Source organism: Mastigoproctus giganteus, chromosome 7, assembly GCF_048544385.1.
Source record: "Mastigoproctus giganteus isolate SK-2022 chromosome 7, ASM4854438v1, whole genome shotgun sequence".
In the NCBI taxonomy this organism is placed as follows: domain Eukaryota; kingdom Metazoa; phylum Arthropoda; class Arachnida; order Uropygi; family Thelyphonidae; genus Mastigoproctus; species Mastigoproctus giganteus.
Window position 1 is genome coordinate 228,225,733 of NC_143581.1, and position 21,078 is coordinate 228,246,810.

General features: G+C 38.3%; 1 protein-coding gene across 1 annotated transcript in view; it reads left to right on the forward strand.

The window, feature by feature from the left end:
• LOC150083757 (STAM-binding protein) overlaps positions 1-21,078 on the forward strand; it is a 144,707-nt gene that overhangs the window by 105,557 nt on the left and 18,072 nt on the right. Inside the window, exon 9 of the mRNA XM_090377459.1 lies at positions 6,971-7,073. Within this exon, the coding sequence (XP_090233585.1) occupies positions 6,971-7,073 (103 nt within the window). The remainder of the gene's footprint in view (positions 1-6,970; positions 7,074-21,078) is intronic.

The window sequence follows — 21,078 nt, forward strand, 5'->3', positions numbered from 1 at the left end:
CAGTGATTTCTTATGCACAGCTTTTGCTTTTCTACCCAATCTTTAGTACAGCAGGCTCCCGTTATAATGCGGTTTGCTTTACGCTGATTCGCTATAACGCTGTTCTCATATTATAACCGGTATTCGACTATTACGCTGTCACAGATCATTATAACGCTCTTTTACAGATTGCATTTTTGGCATATTTAACGAAATCGTTTCATTTGATGGAGTCGATATCTTGAAAATGAATAGCAAAACAGCATTAAAACATTTCCCACACCGACTTGAGAAATTTTTCCCACGCTCAGTGAAATTTTCTCGCACGCTAATTTAATTGCAGTACAGTGACTTGTTACGTAGTTCCGAGATCAACATTTTAAAAAATATATCAAGTATATTGCTTTTAATATTTGCGTTATATGCATTTATCTGAAGTATGGTCATCACTCAGTACAATATTAGACATCGTGCGTAATGGACAGTTTACTCGAACATTGTATCATAATTAATGCAACCAACGCAGTTACATTTTCGAAGAGTTAATAATGGCAGATAAGAATGAAAAAGCAACAACATCTGGGCGCAGTACGAAACTATAAATGTAAAAAAAAAAAAGACTGAATTTGAAAATTAAATTTGACGTTTTGAAGCGAACCGAATCCGATCAACGACAAGCGGATGTGTGCCATAATTTAGAACTTGCAAGTTTAACTATAAGAACAATTATAAAAAAATAAAGAATTAATTTTAGCAGCGGGAAAGATAGCTGTTCCACTGCAAGCAACTAGGACTAGGCCGGCTATTAGGATTGAAATGGAAAGACTTTAACTAATTTTATTGAAGATAATATCCAATGCAGAATTCAGTTAAGTTAAATATTTAAAAAAAAAAAAAAAGAGAGAGAGAAAGGGATTAGCCAATATGATCTGAAGAAAACTCACCTAAAAAAAAAAAAAGAGCCGAAACTTTCAAAAAATAACTTAAAATTATTGAAGAGGGGTATTATGTGTTATACTTCTCAACAAGTTTTTCATAGATGAAGCAGAGCTTTTATGGAAAAACGAATGCCTAAAAGAAGTTTCATATTGAAAGAAGAAAAAGCATGCCAGGTTTCAAAGCGGCAAAGGATCGGTTGACTTTATTTTTAGGTGGTAACGGTGCGGGGGATTTAAAATTAATACCCATTTTAGTTTATTTGGAAGAGGGCCAAAGTTCAACCCAAAATTGGCACATTTTTCATGATTTTAATTGGAATTAAGTTTAATTTTGATACGTAAGTAGTTACCGCAATTATATACGTATGTAATGCAGAATATTTATATGTACAAATATTTGTAACAAACATAATGACCAACATTTGTGCATCTTTTCACTACCATTTATTATTGATTAGGAAATATCCTATGGCACCGACTGCAACTCACAAATACATATGTTACCTTGTGGGAATGCGGCGCTTGCTTAGCGCGGATTCACTTAGCGCTCTGTTTTTCTGGAACGAATTATCAGCATTAAGCGGGGGTCACCTGTACTGTTATTTCTTATAGTTCTTATTGTGGTAGTGTAGAAAATTTTCAAAAAAGGTTTCTGTTTATCTGTATTTCTTGGCCTTCCTTTATGATTTTGGGTATGCTGTACTCTGATATGACCTCACTTTTTGCATAGCATCAGTGGCTTATCCAGGAATGAATAAAAAGCAAATAGGTAGTAATACTATATCAGATTTATTAACAATATTTAACTTTTGTATAGAATACAGTGTTAATCTTTATCACAAGTAAATAACAATCTAAAAAAAAAAAAAAAAAATCACAAATTATAGTAGAAGCCCTTCTTGGATTCCTTAAAAATGTACATTTGAACATTTTTGTCTTTTGTGATCAGTGCGATCATCCTGAACCAAGAACTAGATATAGTCACCCATAATACTTCATCTTACCTTCCTTAGTACCTCCTATCCATTCCTGTATGTCCTGGTAAATCTTTCCCTATGCTATACACTAGCATTGCCTCAATCTGGTCTGGGGAAATCCAGTTGAAAGAGCAAGTAATGGAGTTTGACTAAAATTCTGTATCTGATTTTATTGTAAATTTCACCCTTAATGTTACCAAAGAATACCATTTACTACAAAGTGAAATGACCTCCAGTTCTTGAGAAGTCAACATCTTAACCTATTAACCAAATGAATATACCACCTTTCAGTTTTGCATCAGACAATTTTGGAAACATAGGCTGTAAATGCTTTAAAGCATTGCCTTGAGAACCCAGTGTTTTAACAAATTGTTTGACCAGTCCAGTTTGATATGGAGTGATGGAAACAAGACTGGTTCTTGGAACCCTCTTTGTTCCTTGGCATCCAGTCTACTACATTGTGCACATCAGGCTGCAATTAAAGTCTGACAGACCATTCTCTTCTCCTGTACTAATCTAGTGTCTTGCTGTCCCAGAAGCAGAAAAAAAATTAAGGGAACATAGTGAAACCACTTTGCAAACTCATAAGGAGTTCCAGCATCTTTAAGTCCTCACAAACTGATCTTCCCTAGAACATCCTTCACATTTCCATAGCCTTTAATGTGAATAGAGTGCACAAGAGGAATCAATGGGTGTATATTTCCACTGTAGAGCAACACAGTTTCTTCATAAAGATCAATGAAACCAAAACAGGAGCATAGGGATTCTTCACATAAGTGACATCCATGACCAACATGTCTTGTGATGAATACCAATTTCTTCACAAAGACCAATCAAATCAAAACAGGAGCTGGGATTCTTCAACAGTGTAAAAATATCTGTTTTCTTTTTTTGTACATGAAAGTCTTGCAGCTGGGATCCAGTAGATTTCACTCTTAAACGAGATATCAGGAGCTCTCCACTGAATTTGGTTAGACCCAAGTCCCTCACTTGCTTGTTAAGGAAATATCTTGTCTTGCTTATTAAGGAAATATGGCACTTTACTTGGACAGGCTTCTGAAGTGTAATCTCAGTTGACCGAATTCATCATCATGAATTTGGTCATCTTCTTTGGATGAAAACAGGATGGTATGGTGGAGTATACTACTGCTTTTTGTGCAACTTTTGAAACTCTGACAAATCTGCTATACAAAATAGCAGTCATCGTGATAATTTTAGGCTCTCTCCATATTTGAGGTATAGCAACATACACTTATGATTACTATGAAATTATCCCTCTAATGTTGATATAAGGTTGTCAGGTTAATGTCAGGCATTCCAAAATAGACTTCATATGCATTGCAAAACTTGTTGCTATGAGGGTGGTTCAATAAAGAATCGCCCTGACCTGGCTGCAGAGGTGCTAGCCTGTTGTGATTCTTGGCACAGGTTTTAGGTTCTCTACATAGCCGCGGTGCAGATTTACACATTTTTCCCATCGATGGATGAGGCTTCTATCATTTTTGTAGAAGTGGTGAGGTTGGTATTTTAACCATGACTCTGTTCAGAAATGAGTGTCTCGTCATCAGATAAGTGGGTCCCCCGAAGAAATGATTTGAGGGGAGGAAACAAGAAGTCCGATGGTGCAAGATCGGGTGAGTAGGCTGGATGGGGCAGTATTTCATATCCACAAGTGGCCGCGTGTGTTGTTGCAATTTTAGAAGTGTGAACTGGGGCATTGTCATTTGGACAGCGTGCCACGCCTACATGTTTTGATTTTCTCCCGTAATTTTGTAAGTTGGCATAATATGCACCTGTAATTATTCTACCTTTCGGCAGGTAATCAGTCATTATTATGCCTTTCTCATCCCAAAAAACTATCAGCAAGTCCTTTCCTGCTGATGCTTGGACCCTTACCATCTTGGGGGTGGGAAACCATTGATGTCACCATTCCATGGACTTTTACTTTCAAATTTACTTCCATGGCATTTTTATTTTCAGGGTCGAAATGGTGTATCCAACTTTCATGTTGAGTGATTAGATGAGTGAAAAGCTTTCCTCATTTTTTTGGCACAGGGCTAAGAACTTTTGTGATTTCTGTTGTCAATCATCCTTCTAGAAACCAGTCAATAATCAGAATCCATCTTGCACTCAATTTCCGTAAATGCAGTTGGTCATAAAGGACTGTTTCAACAGAGCCCACACTAATCTTCACCTCCTGGGATAATTCACGCACAGATATCCGGTGACCTTCCATGATTAACGACTCCACTTTTCTGATCGTGCTGTCATCAATGGCTGAATGGGGATGACCTGGAATGGGCTCAGATTCTACCAATATCTGACCACACCTAAACTGTCTATGCCATTGCTTCACAATGCCATAGGATGGGGCTTCATCCTTATATACAGCAGTCATCTCCTCATGGATTTCTTTAGGAGATTTCCCCTTCAAGAACAGATACCGGATTACAGCTCTGGCTTCAACTTTGTCCGTGATGCTACTTTGTCACATGTTCAGCTCTGTAAGAGAAAAACAAATTAAGACACAGCTGAAATTTTACACCTTTAGCACAGAGATATGTATGATGCTACATACAAAATATCATGACTCTGCGATATGTGAAAGCAGGTGAGGGCGATTGATTCTTTATTGTACCAATGATGTTATACTTTGAACCTATATAATATCTACACACATAGCAAAACAAGTCTGGAGATAATGTGCATTTTGTTTGCTAGCTGTAGAAAACTGATGGGGGAAGAAAAACACACACTATACAAGTAGTAGTAGTAGTGGCATGTGATGCAAGTGTATGAGCTTATGCAGCATCAGCCAAAAAAAAAAAAAAAAAATCACACCATTCCCTCCAAACGTCTGTCCAGTTCCTCCTTAAATTTATTCAACCTATCAACTTCCACAACGACAGATGGAAGTTTGTTCCAGCAAGTAACCACCCGCTGGCTAAAGGCAAATTTCCGCACATCTATTCTACATCTGTCTTTTCTTAATTTGAATTTATTCCCCCTTAGGTTCTTAATCTGAACAAGTGGAAGGATCCCATCAGAATTCAGCGTGCTTGTTGAATACATATTAGAGCCCTCCATCGGGTTGGGTACAGTCAGTCCTCGTATAACACGTGTTTACATTACACGAATTCAATCATACACGATTTATAAATAGGGGAACGATATCGTATATAACACGACCGAATTTGCTTATGCACGATTCGCCTTTGTGTTTACAAGAAATCGCAGTCGAACGCGGAATCACCTTTGTTTATGCGTATCAAGCGTGCCTCCTCATTTTGTAATTGTGCTTTATTCTCTAAAAATGAGTAAAATACTTAAAAGGTGTGGAAAGGAAGCATCCTGGTGAAGACACTACAGATTCAGAGAGAAAAAGAAAAGCAATATGGATAGACAGAGGCAGACTGGGTCAAAAATTCTTACCCAGGAAATTTTGTAGTGGCCTCATACTAGCATTTATGGCCAAAATCACACCAGCCTCCATCTTCTTCTGGCCTCTGGCCCACCGGAGTTTTCCTGGTAAGGCTTATGGCCAGTCCACCTATGTCAATAGAGAAAAAATATGAAATTGTTGGGAAAAATAGGGTTATTTATATTGCACGAGGGTTTCTAGGAACACAACTATCGTGCTATACGAGGACTGACTGTGCAGTTTCAGTTTTTATAAATAATTTTTTACCACGACACCAAAAGGCAGGTATTAAAGGTTCAACAGAAAGAATATGGAGGAAGGAAGGAAGATTTATTTGATGTGGAAGATTCAAGTGATGAAAATGTTGAACCTCCACCTGATGAAATTGAAAATTATATCACAATGAAATTTCCAAACCAATTTTTGACAATAAAGAACATTTTCAATTGTTGAAGTTGTAGAGAAAAGATTTTTTTTTTTTTCCAAATCTTGTAGCTGTAGCTTACTTAATTCTTGTTATACCTGCCTGCAGTGTACCCACTGGAAGAGATTTTTCTCCATTTGGATTTCCAGTCCAAGTAACTGTTGATAATTGCCCTCTTTCTGCATATAACTGATGTGTAAAATTAATTGTTATGAATATATTTCCATTATATTTCTCTATTAAAGTTTTAACTGTTTTTTTTTAAATTTTTATGTATTATCTATAATAAAAATTAATATTGTTGATTTAAGACTAATTTTTTTTATATGTCCTTTTTTGTGTTTTATTTTGTGGGTTGCAGGTATAAAAAATATGGGATTAGGTTCCAATTAGTGCAGGTCTAATACAGTGGACCCATGCAGGACTCTACTACACATATACTGTACATATATACTACACACACACACACACACACATATATATATATTATACTGCATATAGCATATATATATATATATTATACTGCACATATTATACAAGTTCTTATTTTATCACAGTGTTGGCATACACTTATGTTATATCTGTAAATGTCACAAAAACATAAAACCTTAAATTACTACCAAAACATTGACACTACAGAAAAATTAATGATGCCATTGGATATTCACACAAAATACATATAACAAACAATTTTTTGTTACATAGTGTAATGTGTAACTATTCCATACTTCGCTCTTGCCTTCACGAGTTGCATGCTATAATCACCATCCTCCCATACTAGGTGATAAAGCCCTGAGTTCGAATCCCATCAGTTCCTCCCATCAATGACATGAGGAATTTTCACAGGCTTTATTCTCAGTGTGGTTAAGTTAGTCGATCTCAGGCAAGGATTGCATGCTGTTTTCTCACAGAATTTCTTGGTTGTTTGTCCATGAAACAGCAAATTGACCAAAGAATACGTGCAATTATAGACACAAAATATACAGATTCTTCATAGCCCTTTGCAACCCACTAATGTACTGCCCTGTCATTTGATTTTAACAGAAGGTGAAAAGAATTTGTGATTGTTGGACCAAGAATATCTCTGCAGAACAACAGCATCCATGATATTTGTATTGTGTGTGTGTGTGTGTGTGTGTGTGTGTGTGTGTGTGTGTGTGTGTGTGTGTGTGTGTGTGTGTGTGTGTGTGTGTGTTTATTTATTTATTTATTCTTTTTTTTTTAAATTTAGGACAGGTATGTTTACCTTGACGCCAGATTTTGGTCTAGATTATATTTCTAATTGCCATCAGACTGGTTTTCATCCACACATGAAAGAACCTCCACTCTATGAGGTATGAAATGCCAAATAAATTGTTTTGTTATATTTTATGGAATCAACCTTTAAAGAAGACTTATATTTGATATTATTTGATACATAGTATATACTGTCCAGTCAAAACATTGATCAACCCCATGTTTTAGCAATTGATCATTCCTCTCCATCTCATGGCACACATGTTGCAGTGAGAACTGGTAAATGCCATACTGCAGATCCGTGGAATGTGGTTCATAGATTTAGTTGATCTATGGGCCACATTCCATATGTCCCTTGCCCAAGTTGAGGGACATGATCTGACAAACCTGGGGGAAAAAAAAAAAGAAAAAAAGATTGTCGGGTACTGGTTGAAGGAGGCAGTATTATGGAGACTGCAAATCTATCAGCTGTTTGCATACTGCAATAATTAAGGTGTTCCAAAAGTAGATGATTAGCATCCAGAGCAGCAGTAGGCTGCTCTACCATATGCATGCTGATGGAAATTGGTAAAACAGCTAACCACAGACTTTAACCAGGGGACAACCAGCAGTGTTTTTAAGACCACAATCCAACAAACTCTCCTTGGTATGGGCTACTGGAATGGGTGCCCAGTCAAAGGATCTATTCTTATGGATACCCTTTGTCAGTGATACCTAAAGTTTGCATCCAAATGGCATCATTGGATGGCTGGAAAAAAGTTGCTTTTCCCATTGAACATGTTTCCTGCTATGATGTATGGAGGTAGATGTAGGATCAACAAATTGAAGAGAAATTACTTGGATTTTCTGGCCCAACAGAAATAGGCAGGTGACAGCAGTGTTTTGGGGATGTTTTTCCTGGAAATCTCTCATAGCCCTAGACTGTAATCTGAATGCTAAAAATTACCTATTCATTGTGGCTGATCTGGTGTATCCCCTTCATGGTGACTGTCTGCCCAGATGGTACAGTTGTGTTCCAACAGGATAATGTGCTCTGCCATATTACTGGTGTTGTCCAAGACTGGTTTACCGGGTACTCAAGTGAGTTCCACAAACTATGTTTGCTGCTGAATTTGCCAGTTATGAATCCCATAGAATATCTCTGGGGTTCAGAGAACCTCCACTCTGTACTATCTCAGATTTACAGGATGCACTCCTTATGACATGGCATATAACGTATCTCCTGCAACATTCAGAGGCCTTATAGATTTCGTGCCACATAAACAGTATTGGTGGCAAGAGGAGGCATAACCACTAGTTGGTAGGTGGCCATAATGTTTTGACTGGACAGTATATATTGAATATTAAAAATAGCTAATTAATAATAGCCATTTTTTTATTTATAAGTTGGAATTTTTTTTAACAAGTTGATAAACCTTTTACAAGTCCTAATAAGGTAAATCATTTCATGATATATTCTGTTTTCAAGTTCTATTGCTTCTGTTTTTAGTTTCTCAAACCTATAACGATTTTTCGTGTTTAATTATTCTATTCTTTTGTTATTATTTTTCTACTTAATCTCATAATCCCCATGCTGTCCAACTTCCTTTTAATTCCTTTAGCTGTAGCCAGTGTATGCCGTTATTCCATGCATGCTTAACACTAGCACTGTTAAATGCCAAATGAAAAATTAATTCTGCTTAATTCACAATTTTTGTTTTCATTTCATTGTAGTCAGCAATGAAATTAAAACAAAAAAATACTATAATCATTTGATTTGATTTGATTTGATTTTTTTTCTGAAATTTTAAAAAAATACAAAAAAAATTTCAAAAAGTGGCATCTGTCTGAAGTAGGACTTACAATACTGAGATTCCGGGATCCCGGTAATTTTTTTTCCAGTATTGATACAAAAATACCGGTTTTTCGGTACTGATTTAAAAAATAATTATCATTGATTTATTCACATAAAGGTTATAAAATCGAAAACAATAAATCATTAATACTGCTGAATTTGCAAATGATGGGTTGTTATACATAATAAAATGCAATGGAAACCTGAAAACGTCATGAAACTGTAAGACATAAAATCTTACAAATATATTTCTCTTATTAAGTATAGTGTGTGTGGAAGTAAAGCACTTAAGGAATAACGAAAACATCATTATGGAAATATTAAAAAATTAAAATTATTAAAAAAAAAATTAAAAGCTTCCGAACAATAGTTTAATCCAGTTGTTTTCAACTGGGGTGCCACGTAATTTGGGTTTAAGTTACTTAAGCTAACCGGGCTAGCCAGGTGGGTAAAGTGCCTGCCTGGCAACCCAAAGGTCGCAGGTTTGAATCCCGCCTCGGACTTGGATCAGAGTAAAATGCAAAAACTTTGGGAGGTGCACTATGGCCACAGAAGCCGATGCGCCAACAACTAACAAAAAAAAAGGAAAAAAAAGTTAAACTTATTATTATTTTTTAAAAAAATTTATGTTTATTTCATTATAAAAAGGTGTACAGTATCTTTTTAATTTTGTAGTGATCTATAATTGATGTTTACTTATTACCTCTATGTAAAGAATAAAATTAAAATATTGTATATATATAATTTGAATTATGAAATGTAATTTTTATAATTATATTATTTTAATAACTATCATATAGCATATTTTTTAATATTATATATATATATATATATAAATATATAAAAACTGAGTGATCACTGAATTGTGACCACCTACGTAATACTTTGTAGGTCCTCCTCCTTTTTCCCTCAGTACAGCAGCTATCCGACATGGCATTGATTCAACAAGATGTTGGAAGTGTTCGGGAGGTATGGCCAACCAAGCTGTGTGTAATGCATTCAGCAATGCAGGTATGGAGGTGATTGGTGTATCCAGACGCCTGATATGGCTTTCCATAGTGTTCCACAAGTGCTCTATGGGATTGATATCGGTGGAGTTTGGGGGCCAATCAATATGCTGGAGGTTAGAACTGTGTTCCTCAAACCATTCCTACAACAAGTGCCCGATGGCTCGGCGCATTCATTGTCATCTTGGAAGACACCATTGACATTCGGGAAAAAGTGTAACATAGAGGGGTGTACACAGTCAGCAAGCAGTTGACAATAGCAGAGACCACTGATACATTCCACATGCACAAACAGTCCAAGTTCCTGCCAGTGAAACATGCCCCACGCCATACAACCGCCTCCACCGGCCTGCACTTTTGATACCATGCATGATGGATAAAGAGCCTCATGTTGTTGACATCAAATCTGTACACAACCATCCATGGTGTGGAGTAAATAATGCGACTCATCTGACCAGTGCACCGTCTTCCAGTCTTAACGTCCAACTTGCATGCTCTTTGCACCAGGCGAGTCTTTTACGCCGATGAACCTCGGTTAGGCGAGGATGCCGTAGGGGTCGTCTGCTGGTATAGCCCATATGTGCGAGCATGCAACGCATGTTCATGCCAGATATTTTTTCAAGTTGGCTCATGTTGTATTGGGTAATCAACCCTTCAACAGTGCTGCACCTGTACGAGTCATCGGACCTGGTGCTCACCTCTAACATCAACCTTTCGCTGACCTTTGCAATTTTGCTGTTGGGTCATTGTTTGACCATTTTGATGCCAGTCCTGGTACAATTTAACTACAGTAGCTCTCAAACACCCCACCAGTTAAGCCGTTTGGGAAATCGAGGCACCAGCTCATTGAGGACCCACAATCTGTCCTTTATCAAAGTCCGATAAATCCTTCCTTTTACCCATCACGCTCGTAATTTTACTACCTACTGAACCACTGACACCTTATCTATGCTACATAGGTCGACTAGCTCTTCACTCTCGTACCTCACGTTGTCAACGAGTCACATTCAGTTTTCATAGGGGTGGTCATAATTTAGTGATTGCTCAGTGTATATACAGAGAGAAAATCAGATCTAACAGGCAGAAAGTTGAGTAAGGGTGCTGCAAAATAAAATAAATGACTGAGGGGTGCTCTTATTTAAAAAAAAAAAGGTTGAAAACCACTGGTTTAATCCCTTTATTACACCACTACTTGAGGATGCAGCACTTATTGCATTTTGGGAAAGGGTGTCGGTATGGAGCATTTCAGAAGTTAACAGGTGATAAATAAAAAATAAATTTTCTGTTTATACTCCAGGATGACCAAACGGTCAGAGGAGTTCACTAGATAGACAGAATACAAGAAACAGCACAATATTTAGCAGTCAAGGGCTTGAACCCCGGTCACTCAAGGCACGTGTACTTATGCACCCGCACGCCTGACCACTTGGCTACGGCAGCTGTTAAAACGATAAACTGCAGCAATTATCAATCAATGACAAGATGGAAGCCACCCTCAACAATTCATGTGAAGGCTATTGAAGGGTTTTTTTAGCAGTCAAGGGTTTGAACCACAGTCTATTCAAAGAGCGTGCACCACTGCACTCCCGCTTCTGACCACTCGGCTACAGATGCCTCTCGATTGTGATGTAAAAGATAAAAGCGTTTCATTGTGTGGGAAAAATATTCTGTTTTTCCCACCAAAGGAAGAAGACTGAGTTTAAAGACTAACACCATGATTGGGTCAGGTTTAAATTAGATAGGGGAAAGATACGTAAATACGTGCAAACCCCTCTGGCCTTTGCACATAAGCTTGCGTGTAAAATAGTACAAGGGGCAATTCTAACTTGCAATAAATTCAATAAATAAATAAATGAGAAGGAAATAAATAAGGTGCTCGCACCAAAAGAGGGGTTTGTAGTTGTTGTTCGGAGGGGTTGCAGACTTCCAGTGGTAGTTCTGGGTTTAGTTCACAGCCTGTTCTGGGAGTGTGCAGCAGTGAAGGGTTCTGCCGGGCGTGTTCCTGTACTAGAAGTTAATCAGGAAGTTGAATAACAATCCCGTGAGATAGTGCTCTGGCTTCTACTACTGCTGTGGTAATTTCCTTCAGTATTAACAGAGAACTGTTCTTGAAATAAGACAGTACTGGCAGAGCTATACAGTGGAGATGTAGAGTTCAACTAAGAGGAGAGAGAGAGAGAGAAAGATCACTGCACTCCGTGGAAGGAACCCACACAAAGGAATCCCACCGTGAAAGAGAAGGAAAGTAAGTCCTCTGAACTGTGTTGTTTTGGAAATGGTACTTAGATAAAGTGGGAGATTATTTTAGAGTAAGGTTGAAGTTGAAGAATCACGAGAAATAAGGAAATGTTTAGTATTGAGTTGGTTTGTTGGTTGAAGTTGTAAAGAAAATTGATATTGCTAAATTAAGAGAGATTACATAGAATTGTTAGTATTAAGTTAGCGACTTATGGATTGCTGTTGTTAAGAGATTGATATTGGTGATTAAGAGAAATATGAGGAAGTAATTAAGATTGAATTAGTTTAGTGTTTGAAGCTGTGTACAGAGAGTTGAGATTATTAATTGGGAGAAATTTTATGGAAATGATAGCATATATTAACAGATTAAATGAAAGAAATGAATAGATTAGATATAAATGAACATCAGTTATGTATTGTAAGTAGATTTGTATGATAAATGACTTGTTTTTATATTTGTGTCATTGCGTTTGAGAAACTGACAGCTCACATATAATATATATACAATATATAATATACAGTAATACCCCGACTTACACGAACTCGGAGTTACGCGGTTCTTGATTTTTTCGTTTGGCAACACTGCCGCCCACTATCTTCAAGGTCGTTTTTCATGTGCTATCGATATACGGTGCAATGGCGGAGAGTGAGAGCGAAAGATGAACAAAATTCAACTTTGCTGCCACATGAGCTGCACACATATACAAGAATTTGCATTCCAACTGTCATATTTATATGTGTGCGTAAATTCGCGCTCAACTTTTGTCGGAAATTACATCGTTTTCACAAATAAAAAAACTTTCCAGGCTTTAAGGTTTCCAAAGACCGATTGGCAATGATCGTCGGCAGGAATGCAGCTGGTGACTGCAAGTTAAAACCTCTCTTAATTTATTGCTCCGAAAACCCAAGAGTTTTAAAAAATATATCTAAAAGTAGCTTACCAGTGATTTGGAAGTCAAATCATAAAGCTTGGGTGACAGCTTCCGTTTTTGAGGACTGGTTTGGTCACCACTTCATACCCGAAGTCGAACGTTATTGCAAGTCTAAACAGATTCCATTTAAATTGATCCTTCTTATTAACAATGTACCCAGTCACCCTCCTGCCACCCTAATTAATTTTGACCGACATGTGAAAGTTGTGTTTTTGCCTCCAAACACAACCAGCTTGGACCGATGGACCAGGGAGTCATCAAAACATTCAAGGCCTACTACACGAGGTGTTCGTTTGCACATCTGAATGAAGCTATGAGACAAAATAGTGAGATATCTGTTAAAGACTTTTGGAAACAATTCAATGTTTTAGATGCCGTAAGAATCATTGAAGAATCTTGGGATGAAATTCACAAAAAACATTGAATGGTGTCTGGAAGAAACTTTGTCCATTTTTTTTCAAAAACGAGACGAAAACAACGCAGGAAACTGATCATGTCGCTCATATGATAGAAGAAGTTGTTAATCTTGCCAGGCAATTAGATTTGGAAGTCAATGGTGATGATGTCAACGAGCTGTTGGATTCACATAGTGAGGAGCTGACAATGAATGAGCTCATAGAGATGCGTGAGCAAAACATCATTGAATTATCCGACACTTCAGACCAGTTCCACCAGAAAAGTACATGACAGTTGCAAGCTTGACAGAAGGTCTCAGTTCAATTGAAAAGGGCTTAAAAATTTTAGAAAACATAGACTCCAACGAAGAATGCATTATAGCTACAAAGCAAGGAATAAAAAATTATTAGCTTGCTACAAAGAAATTCTGCGTGAAAAAAAGAAGGCGCTGTGTCGTCAGACGAATTTATTAGATTTTATGAAGCCATCGACATTGAAATAACTTTTTTATGTAACTCATTTATTTTTTTAATACATAATTTGTATTAATATGTAAAAATCACTGCAATTTTATTAAATATTTTTCTTTTAAACTAGTGTTTTTGTTAGTCCTTGGTCCCAATTAAACAAATTTTATATGTATTTATATGCAAAGTTGTATCCCGACTTACGCGAATTCGACTTAAGCGATTTTCGTCGGACCCACCTATCGCGTAACTTCGGGGTATTATATATATTCGTGTGGGGGTGGGGAGAATATCTCTCAGCTCCTGGAAATTCTCATTTTTTAATGAAGTCAAGTAGCTTGCGGGGCTTAGTACTTGAGAGGACCTGCTGTACGAAATCATAACAATGGCAACTTGATGGCGATACTAAGGTACAGGGAAATAGAAATTAATAAATACCCCCCCCCCCCCCCACACACAACTTAGATTTGGTTTCCTCACCAAGCGTAACCGTCAGATCCTTTCTTTCATTAATACGATATAGTCCCATAAAAAGTCAGAGGAAATATTTTATTTTTTATTTTTGATTAAAAGAAAAGATTTTTTGAAGATGAGGGAATGGGGAGGGGTTTAAACTGCAACTCATCTAGCAATTTTCCTATATATCATTGAAAACACTCCATAACCTGCCCTGGCAGCCTGTCTGCACTACTCAGCGTACTTCATATTTCACTGCACAATAACCCCTGGGTCTTTTTCACTTTCCACTTCCCTGAGTGTAGTACCACACAGTTGGTATGTTTATCTTGGGTTATTGCTACCCATATGCAATACTTTGCATTTGTCAATGTTCAACTTCAGTCGCAACTTCTCAGCCCATTTGCCCAGATCCAGATGGAGTAGCATACTGTCTTTACTGTAGTTAACAACCTGACAACATTTGTATCATCTACTTGGACATTAAGCCCGATATACCATTCAGTCAATATTTATTTTATCAATATCATTGATAAATATACAAAACAACAGTGGGCCCTGCACCGAACCCTGGGGAACTCCACTGATAATATTTGTCCATGAAGAGCAGTGTCCATTGATTACCACTCTCTGTCATTTCCCACTCAACCATCCCTTTATTCATTGTAGCAACTTACCCTTAATGCCATACCTCTCCAATTTGTACTGGAGTCTTCCGGTGCAACAGTATCAAAAGCTCTCCTAATGTCCAAGTATATGAAATCAAAATTATTTTTGACATTCAATTCCTTTGTGATCACATCATAGTATCCGATCAAATTGATCAGACAAGACCTCCCTTTAACAAACCCATGCTGTGTCTTAACTATTACTGCTATCTTGTCTAGATGATCCTGCAGTGCTTCTTTAACCAGTGATTCCATTATTTTCCCCTGAACAAAAGTTAAACTAACAGGTCTATAGTTATATTTGTCATATTTTGCACCCCCATTGTGAATTAGTGACACGTTTGCACACCTCCAGTCCATGGGGACATCCCCTGAGTCCAAGGAAGCTCTCATAATTATGGCTAAGGGTTTACTTAATTCCCTTGCTGCCTCCTTTAATATAACGGGATAGATCCCATCCATCCCAGGTGTTTTCCATATGTTTAACTTCAACAATTTCTCCTCCACTTTGCTCTGAGTTATTACGAAATCACTTAGCTCCCTGTTGGAGTTTGATAAACTTTTGGCACTCCCCTCATTGAATAACTCCTCTTGTGTGAATGTAGATGCAAAATATTCATTCAGTTTATCTGTTGTAGTTGTTGTTATTTGGTTTTTAGGAGCATTAGCAACTAAGGCCATATTGCTCCAGGGATATGCGCTGGTCATTCCCTTACCTTTCCGCATCCTTAGTATTTGGTGGTCATGGGCATTCAGTTTATATGCTACCCGAGCATGATCATCAATAGTCAATCCATCTATGTGAAGTGGTCCAATCTGATTCATCCCTTTCTTTCTAGAGTTTACATAAGCAAAGAACTCTTTGCATCCTTTGTGAAAGATCGTAATCTGCCTAACCTCCTTTGTGACTTGATTACAGACTAGCTTATATCTGCCATAGGCTTCTGTGAAATCTGATACTTTATATGCATCCCATACATTTTTCTTCTCTGAAACGAGCCTCATTAATCCATCTGACATACATTTAGGCCTAAACCTTGAACATCATCATCATCAGCCATTTTCAATCCACTGCAGGATGAAGGCCTCTCCAGCAACTTTCCAGTTCCTTCTGTTTTGAGCACTGGCCATCCATTTACTACTCAAAAACTCATGAATTTCATCTATCCATCTCCGCCTTTGTCTTCCAGGTTTTCTTCTAGCTCCTCTTGGGTACCATTCTGTTATTTTCTTAGTCCATCTGTCATCATGTCTTCGAGCTATGTGTCCTGCCCAAGACCATTTTAGTTCTTTAGTTTTGATAAGAATGTCCTTTACTTGAGTTTGCTGCCTAATCCATGTGTTTCTCTTCTTATCTAACAGTCTGATTCCCAATATAATTCGTTCCATTCTTCGCTGTGTAGTTAGCATTAGCATTAGCATTAGTAGAGGCATTTGATGCAAGAAAGCAAGCTTATGCAGCATCAGCCAAAAAAAAAAAAAAAAAAACCACTTCCACTTCACCCCTCTGTTCGTTCAAAATACCTGTCCAGCTGAGCCTTAAACTTATTTAGGCTATCAACCTCCACCACAAGGGATGGCAGTCTGTTCCACCAACCAACCACCCGCTGGCTAAAGGCAAATTTCCGCACGTCTATCCTACATCTGTCTTTCCTCAATTTGAATTTATGCCCTCTCAGGTGATTTTTCTGAGCTAGAGGAAGAATCCCATCAGCATTGAGCATGCTTAAACCATTCAAGGCTTTATACACCTCTATCAGATCACCTCGCTGGTGCCTAGTCTCCAGACACTGTAATTTGCAAAACTTAAGCCTTTCCTCGTAAGAGCACCCCTTTGTTCCATTCACTAATCTTGTTGCACTTCTCTGTACTCGTTCCAGCAGCTCTACATCCTTCTTGAAATGAGGCCTCCAGACCTGTATACAGTACTCTAGGTGTGGCCTGACCATTGCCTTGTACAATGGAATAATCACCTCCTTATCCCTGCTGGAAAAATTCCTGTATATCATTGACAATACTCCATGAGCTACTCTTGCAGCCCGTCTGCACTGCTCAGAGAACTTCATATCTGCCTGCACAATCACCCCCAAGTCCCTTTCATTCTCTACCACTGTCAGTGTAGTACCACAGAGTTGATACGTTGCCCTGGGGTTGCTGTTTCCCATGTGTAGTACTTTACATTTGTCAATGTTAAACTTCATTTGCCACCTCTCATCCCATCTGCTCAACCTTTCCAGATCCTGTTGCAGCAGTGTAGTGTCAGTAGTGTCCTTGACAACCCTGCCAACCTTTGTATCATCTGCAAACTTGGACATTAAGCTTGATATACCATCATCAATATCATTTATAAATACAGAAAACAATAATGGACCCAACACTGAGCCCTGAGGGACTCCACTAATAACATTAGTCCACGATGAGCAGTGTCCATTGATTACCACTCTCTGTCTTCTCCCACTCAACCACCCCTTTATCCATAGCAGCAATTTGCCTCCAATGTCACACTGCTCCAATTTGTGTAGCAGTCTTCCATGTGCAACAGTATCAAAAGCCTTTCTAAGATCCAAGTATATAATATCAAAGTTATTCCCTGCATCCAGTTCTTTTGTGACTGCATCATAGTATCCAATCAAGTTGGTCAGGCAAGACTTCCCCTTAACAAAACCATGCTGTGTCTGAGCTATAACTGAAGACTTGTCTAAATGATCCTGCAGTGCTTCTTTAACCAGTGCCTCCATTAATTTTCCTGGAACAGAAGTTAAGCTCACAGGTCTATAGTTACTTGTGTCAGCCTTTGATCCTCCTTTGTGAATTGGGGTCACATTTGCACATTTCCAGTCTATGGGTACCTCCCCTGAGTCCAAGGAAGCTCTCATAATTATGGCTAAGGGTTTGCTTACTTCCTTTGCTGCCTCCTTTAATATAACTGGATAGATCCCATCCACCCCGGGTGCCTTTCTTGTGTTTATCTTCAACAGTTTCTCCTCCACTTTACTCCCAGTTATTTCAAGATTCTGTAGCTTACTGCTAGAGTTGAATACTCCTCTGGCATTCCCCTTGCTGAATAACTCCTCATGTGTGAATGTCGATGCAAAATATTCATTTAGTTTGTTAGCTACCTGAGCAGGATCATCAACAGTTGACCCATCAATATCAAGTGGACCAATCTGATTCATCCCCTTCCTTCTAGAGTTAACATAAGTAAAGAACTCTTTGCTGTTTTTCTTTGCATCCCTTGCCAAGGATTTCTCGTAATCTGCCTTTGCCTGCCTAACCTCCTTTGTAACTTGGTTGCATATCAACTTGTATCTATCATAGGCTTCTGTGTCATGTGTTAATTTGTAAGTATCCCATGCATTTTTCTTCTCTGCCATATGCCTCATTAGTTCATCTGACATCCATTTTGGCCTAAACTTTGAACAATATTTCTTAGTTGGTATGTAAAGCCTAGTAGCTTCCAAGATAAGTTCTTTGAATGCTTCCATTTTGAATTTGCTGTTGGTAACATCATCAGTTGGTCCCACTGTATAGAATTTAAATACTGTCTCAGTCCATCGTAGTCGCCTTTACGGAAGCAATAACCCTTCCCTTTACCCCTAATGGTAGTTACCTCTTTGAGTAAATCCCACTTCAGCACACTGTGATCACTGCCACCTAGTGGTTCATTTATCTGCAGATTCTTAATGCATGAAGAATCACTGCTGATAATCAAATCAAGAGTATTACTCCCTCTAGTTGCCTCCTGAACATGCTGATGTAGAAAACAATCATCCAATAAATCCACAAAAGCCCTGCTAGTGTGTGAGTAACCAGCCCCCAAATTCCAGTCAATATCTGGGAAATTAAAATCTCCCATTATAAGACTCTCTGATTTACTGGCCCACTCTATTTCCCTGTACAGTTCCTTATTATACTCATCAGAGTCATTAGGCCTATAGCACACTCCTACTCTCAATTTTGATCTCCCAATGCTTATGTCACACCAAACTGACTCAACACTGCACTGTCCAGCGATGTCGACTGGCTTCACTTCCTTGGTTTTTATGTGTTTCTTAACTAATAGCATAACCCCTCCCCCCTTCCTATCCTGTCTATCCTTTCTGTAGACGTTGTACTCCCCAAATTGCAGTTCTGCATCCCTTATATCTGTGTGACACCACGTCTCTGATATCCCAACAATATCTGCCTTTGATGTTTTGAGCAATACCTCAAATTCATCAAATTTATTTACTAAACTCCTAGCATTGGTGTACATGCAAGTATACCTGCACCTGTTTCTATTCTTAGCTACCCTAACACAACCCATGTGTTTATTTGTACCGCAATGGCTCCCAGCAGTCTCTGAAATACCATGCATCTTGTTTTTCAGGCTTCTGCTCATTCTAATAGAAGCAGTGCAAGAATCTCTTTCACCTCTGCCAGTGGCTACTGTCAATCTATTGGTCTTTGTCTCCCCCCAAGCTAGCAGTTTTCCGACCCACCTAACACTGCCTCGATAGCATCAGCAAATATTCTTGCACCCTTTCTATTTAAGTGTATCCCATCCCTGTAGAAGCAATCTCTCCTGTTAACAAGTACAGTCCAGGCTGAAAAAAATTCTACCCCTTGAGCCTTGCACAATCTTTCCAGGGCCGAATTGATCGACAAGGCTCTCATCATATACTCCCTCCTATCGTGTCTGGGCAGAATTGCAGACACTTTCAAATTCAACCCTAATTCTCGGCTTTTGTTCAACAGTGACCTGTACTTGTTAAGTAATTCTGCCGGTCTCCTACTCTTAATATTATTAGTGCCAACGTGTACAACTATATCACCTTTTGTGCCCTTAAAAGATGATATTCGCTCTACAACGTCATCAACCTTTGCCCCTGGCAGACATACCCTGGTCCTGTTCCACCTATCTTTTTTACAAAGCATGTTCCCCGTTTCCCTGACAATAGAGTCACCAACAACTACTAGTTCCTTCGGGACCAGCGCATTCTGCCTTGGGGGTTGTCTCTGTGTTACGCGATGCCCAAGTGCAAGCTCTGGCGTTGATGTGGGCAGCTGAGAGCTTGATGGGCCCCTCAATTTAGTTTCTTCGAGGGCATCCACCCTGTCCTTCAAGCTCTCATATAGGCCCACAAGAACGCCGAGTTGTTGCCTGATATCGATACACTCCTTGCATCGCGCACACACAAAGACATCCCCCTTGGCAGTATCATGTCCCGTACCCGATTGCTCTGCAAACATCAAGCAAACAGTGCATTTTATAAGGCTGTGAGTCAGAGGACAACTGCCCCCCTCAGTTCTGCTCTGAGCCACAGCGCTTCCATTAGCTTGAGCCTTTTGCTTTGCTGCTCTGGTCTGAGTCATGATTCTATTAATTTATTAATTAATTATAATTAATTATGTTATGTTATTAATTATGTTAAATATAATTAATTATTATTATGTTTGTAATCTAAGTCGTTATATGTATTTATTTAAACGTACAATTTAACTGCTAACGAAGTTCAACTAACGCTATCTAGTACGGCATACAACTATCGTATCACAATGGCGGGAAAATTACGAACGCTAGCGGAGTTGAAACACGTGGAAACCTTTACCGATACTTTTATGTAATTACAAGGCCGAGTAAAGAATAAATACACCAAGTTAATCCGAAAATCACAAAATAATGTTATACTACTAAATTTAAATCAAAAGTTTTAGAAAAACAATAATTTCAAATCAATAAATAAGAAAAATCCACTTAGCGGCTTGGAACACGACTGTCTCTAGTAGCCTCGTCAGCAGACTCTGTTGTTCTTAGTTCTTAGCTTCTCTTCCATTCTTTTTGGTGAGTGTCCAAGTTTCACTTCCATAAGTCATGGTGGGGAGTATACATTGATTCATTATTTTACGTTTCAGACAAACTGGGATATTGCTCTTCAGTATGTGACTATATTTCCTGAATGCTATCCATCTCCAAAATTTATTCTTCTCTTGATTTCCAGCCATTTATCATTATTACAGCTAATAACTTGTCCCAGATAAGTATATGACTCCACCTTTTCAATTACTGCTCCTTCAATCATTATTTCCCTTTCCGTGGCATACTTGTTCATCATTACTTTTGTT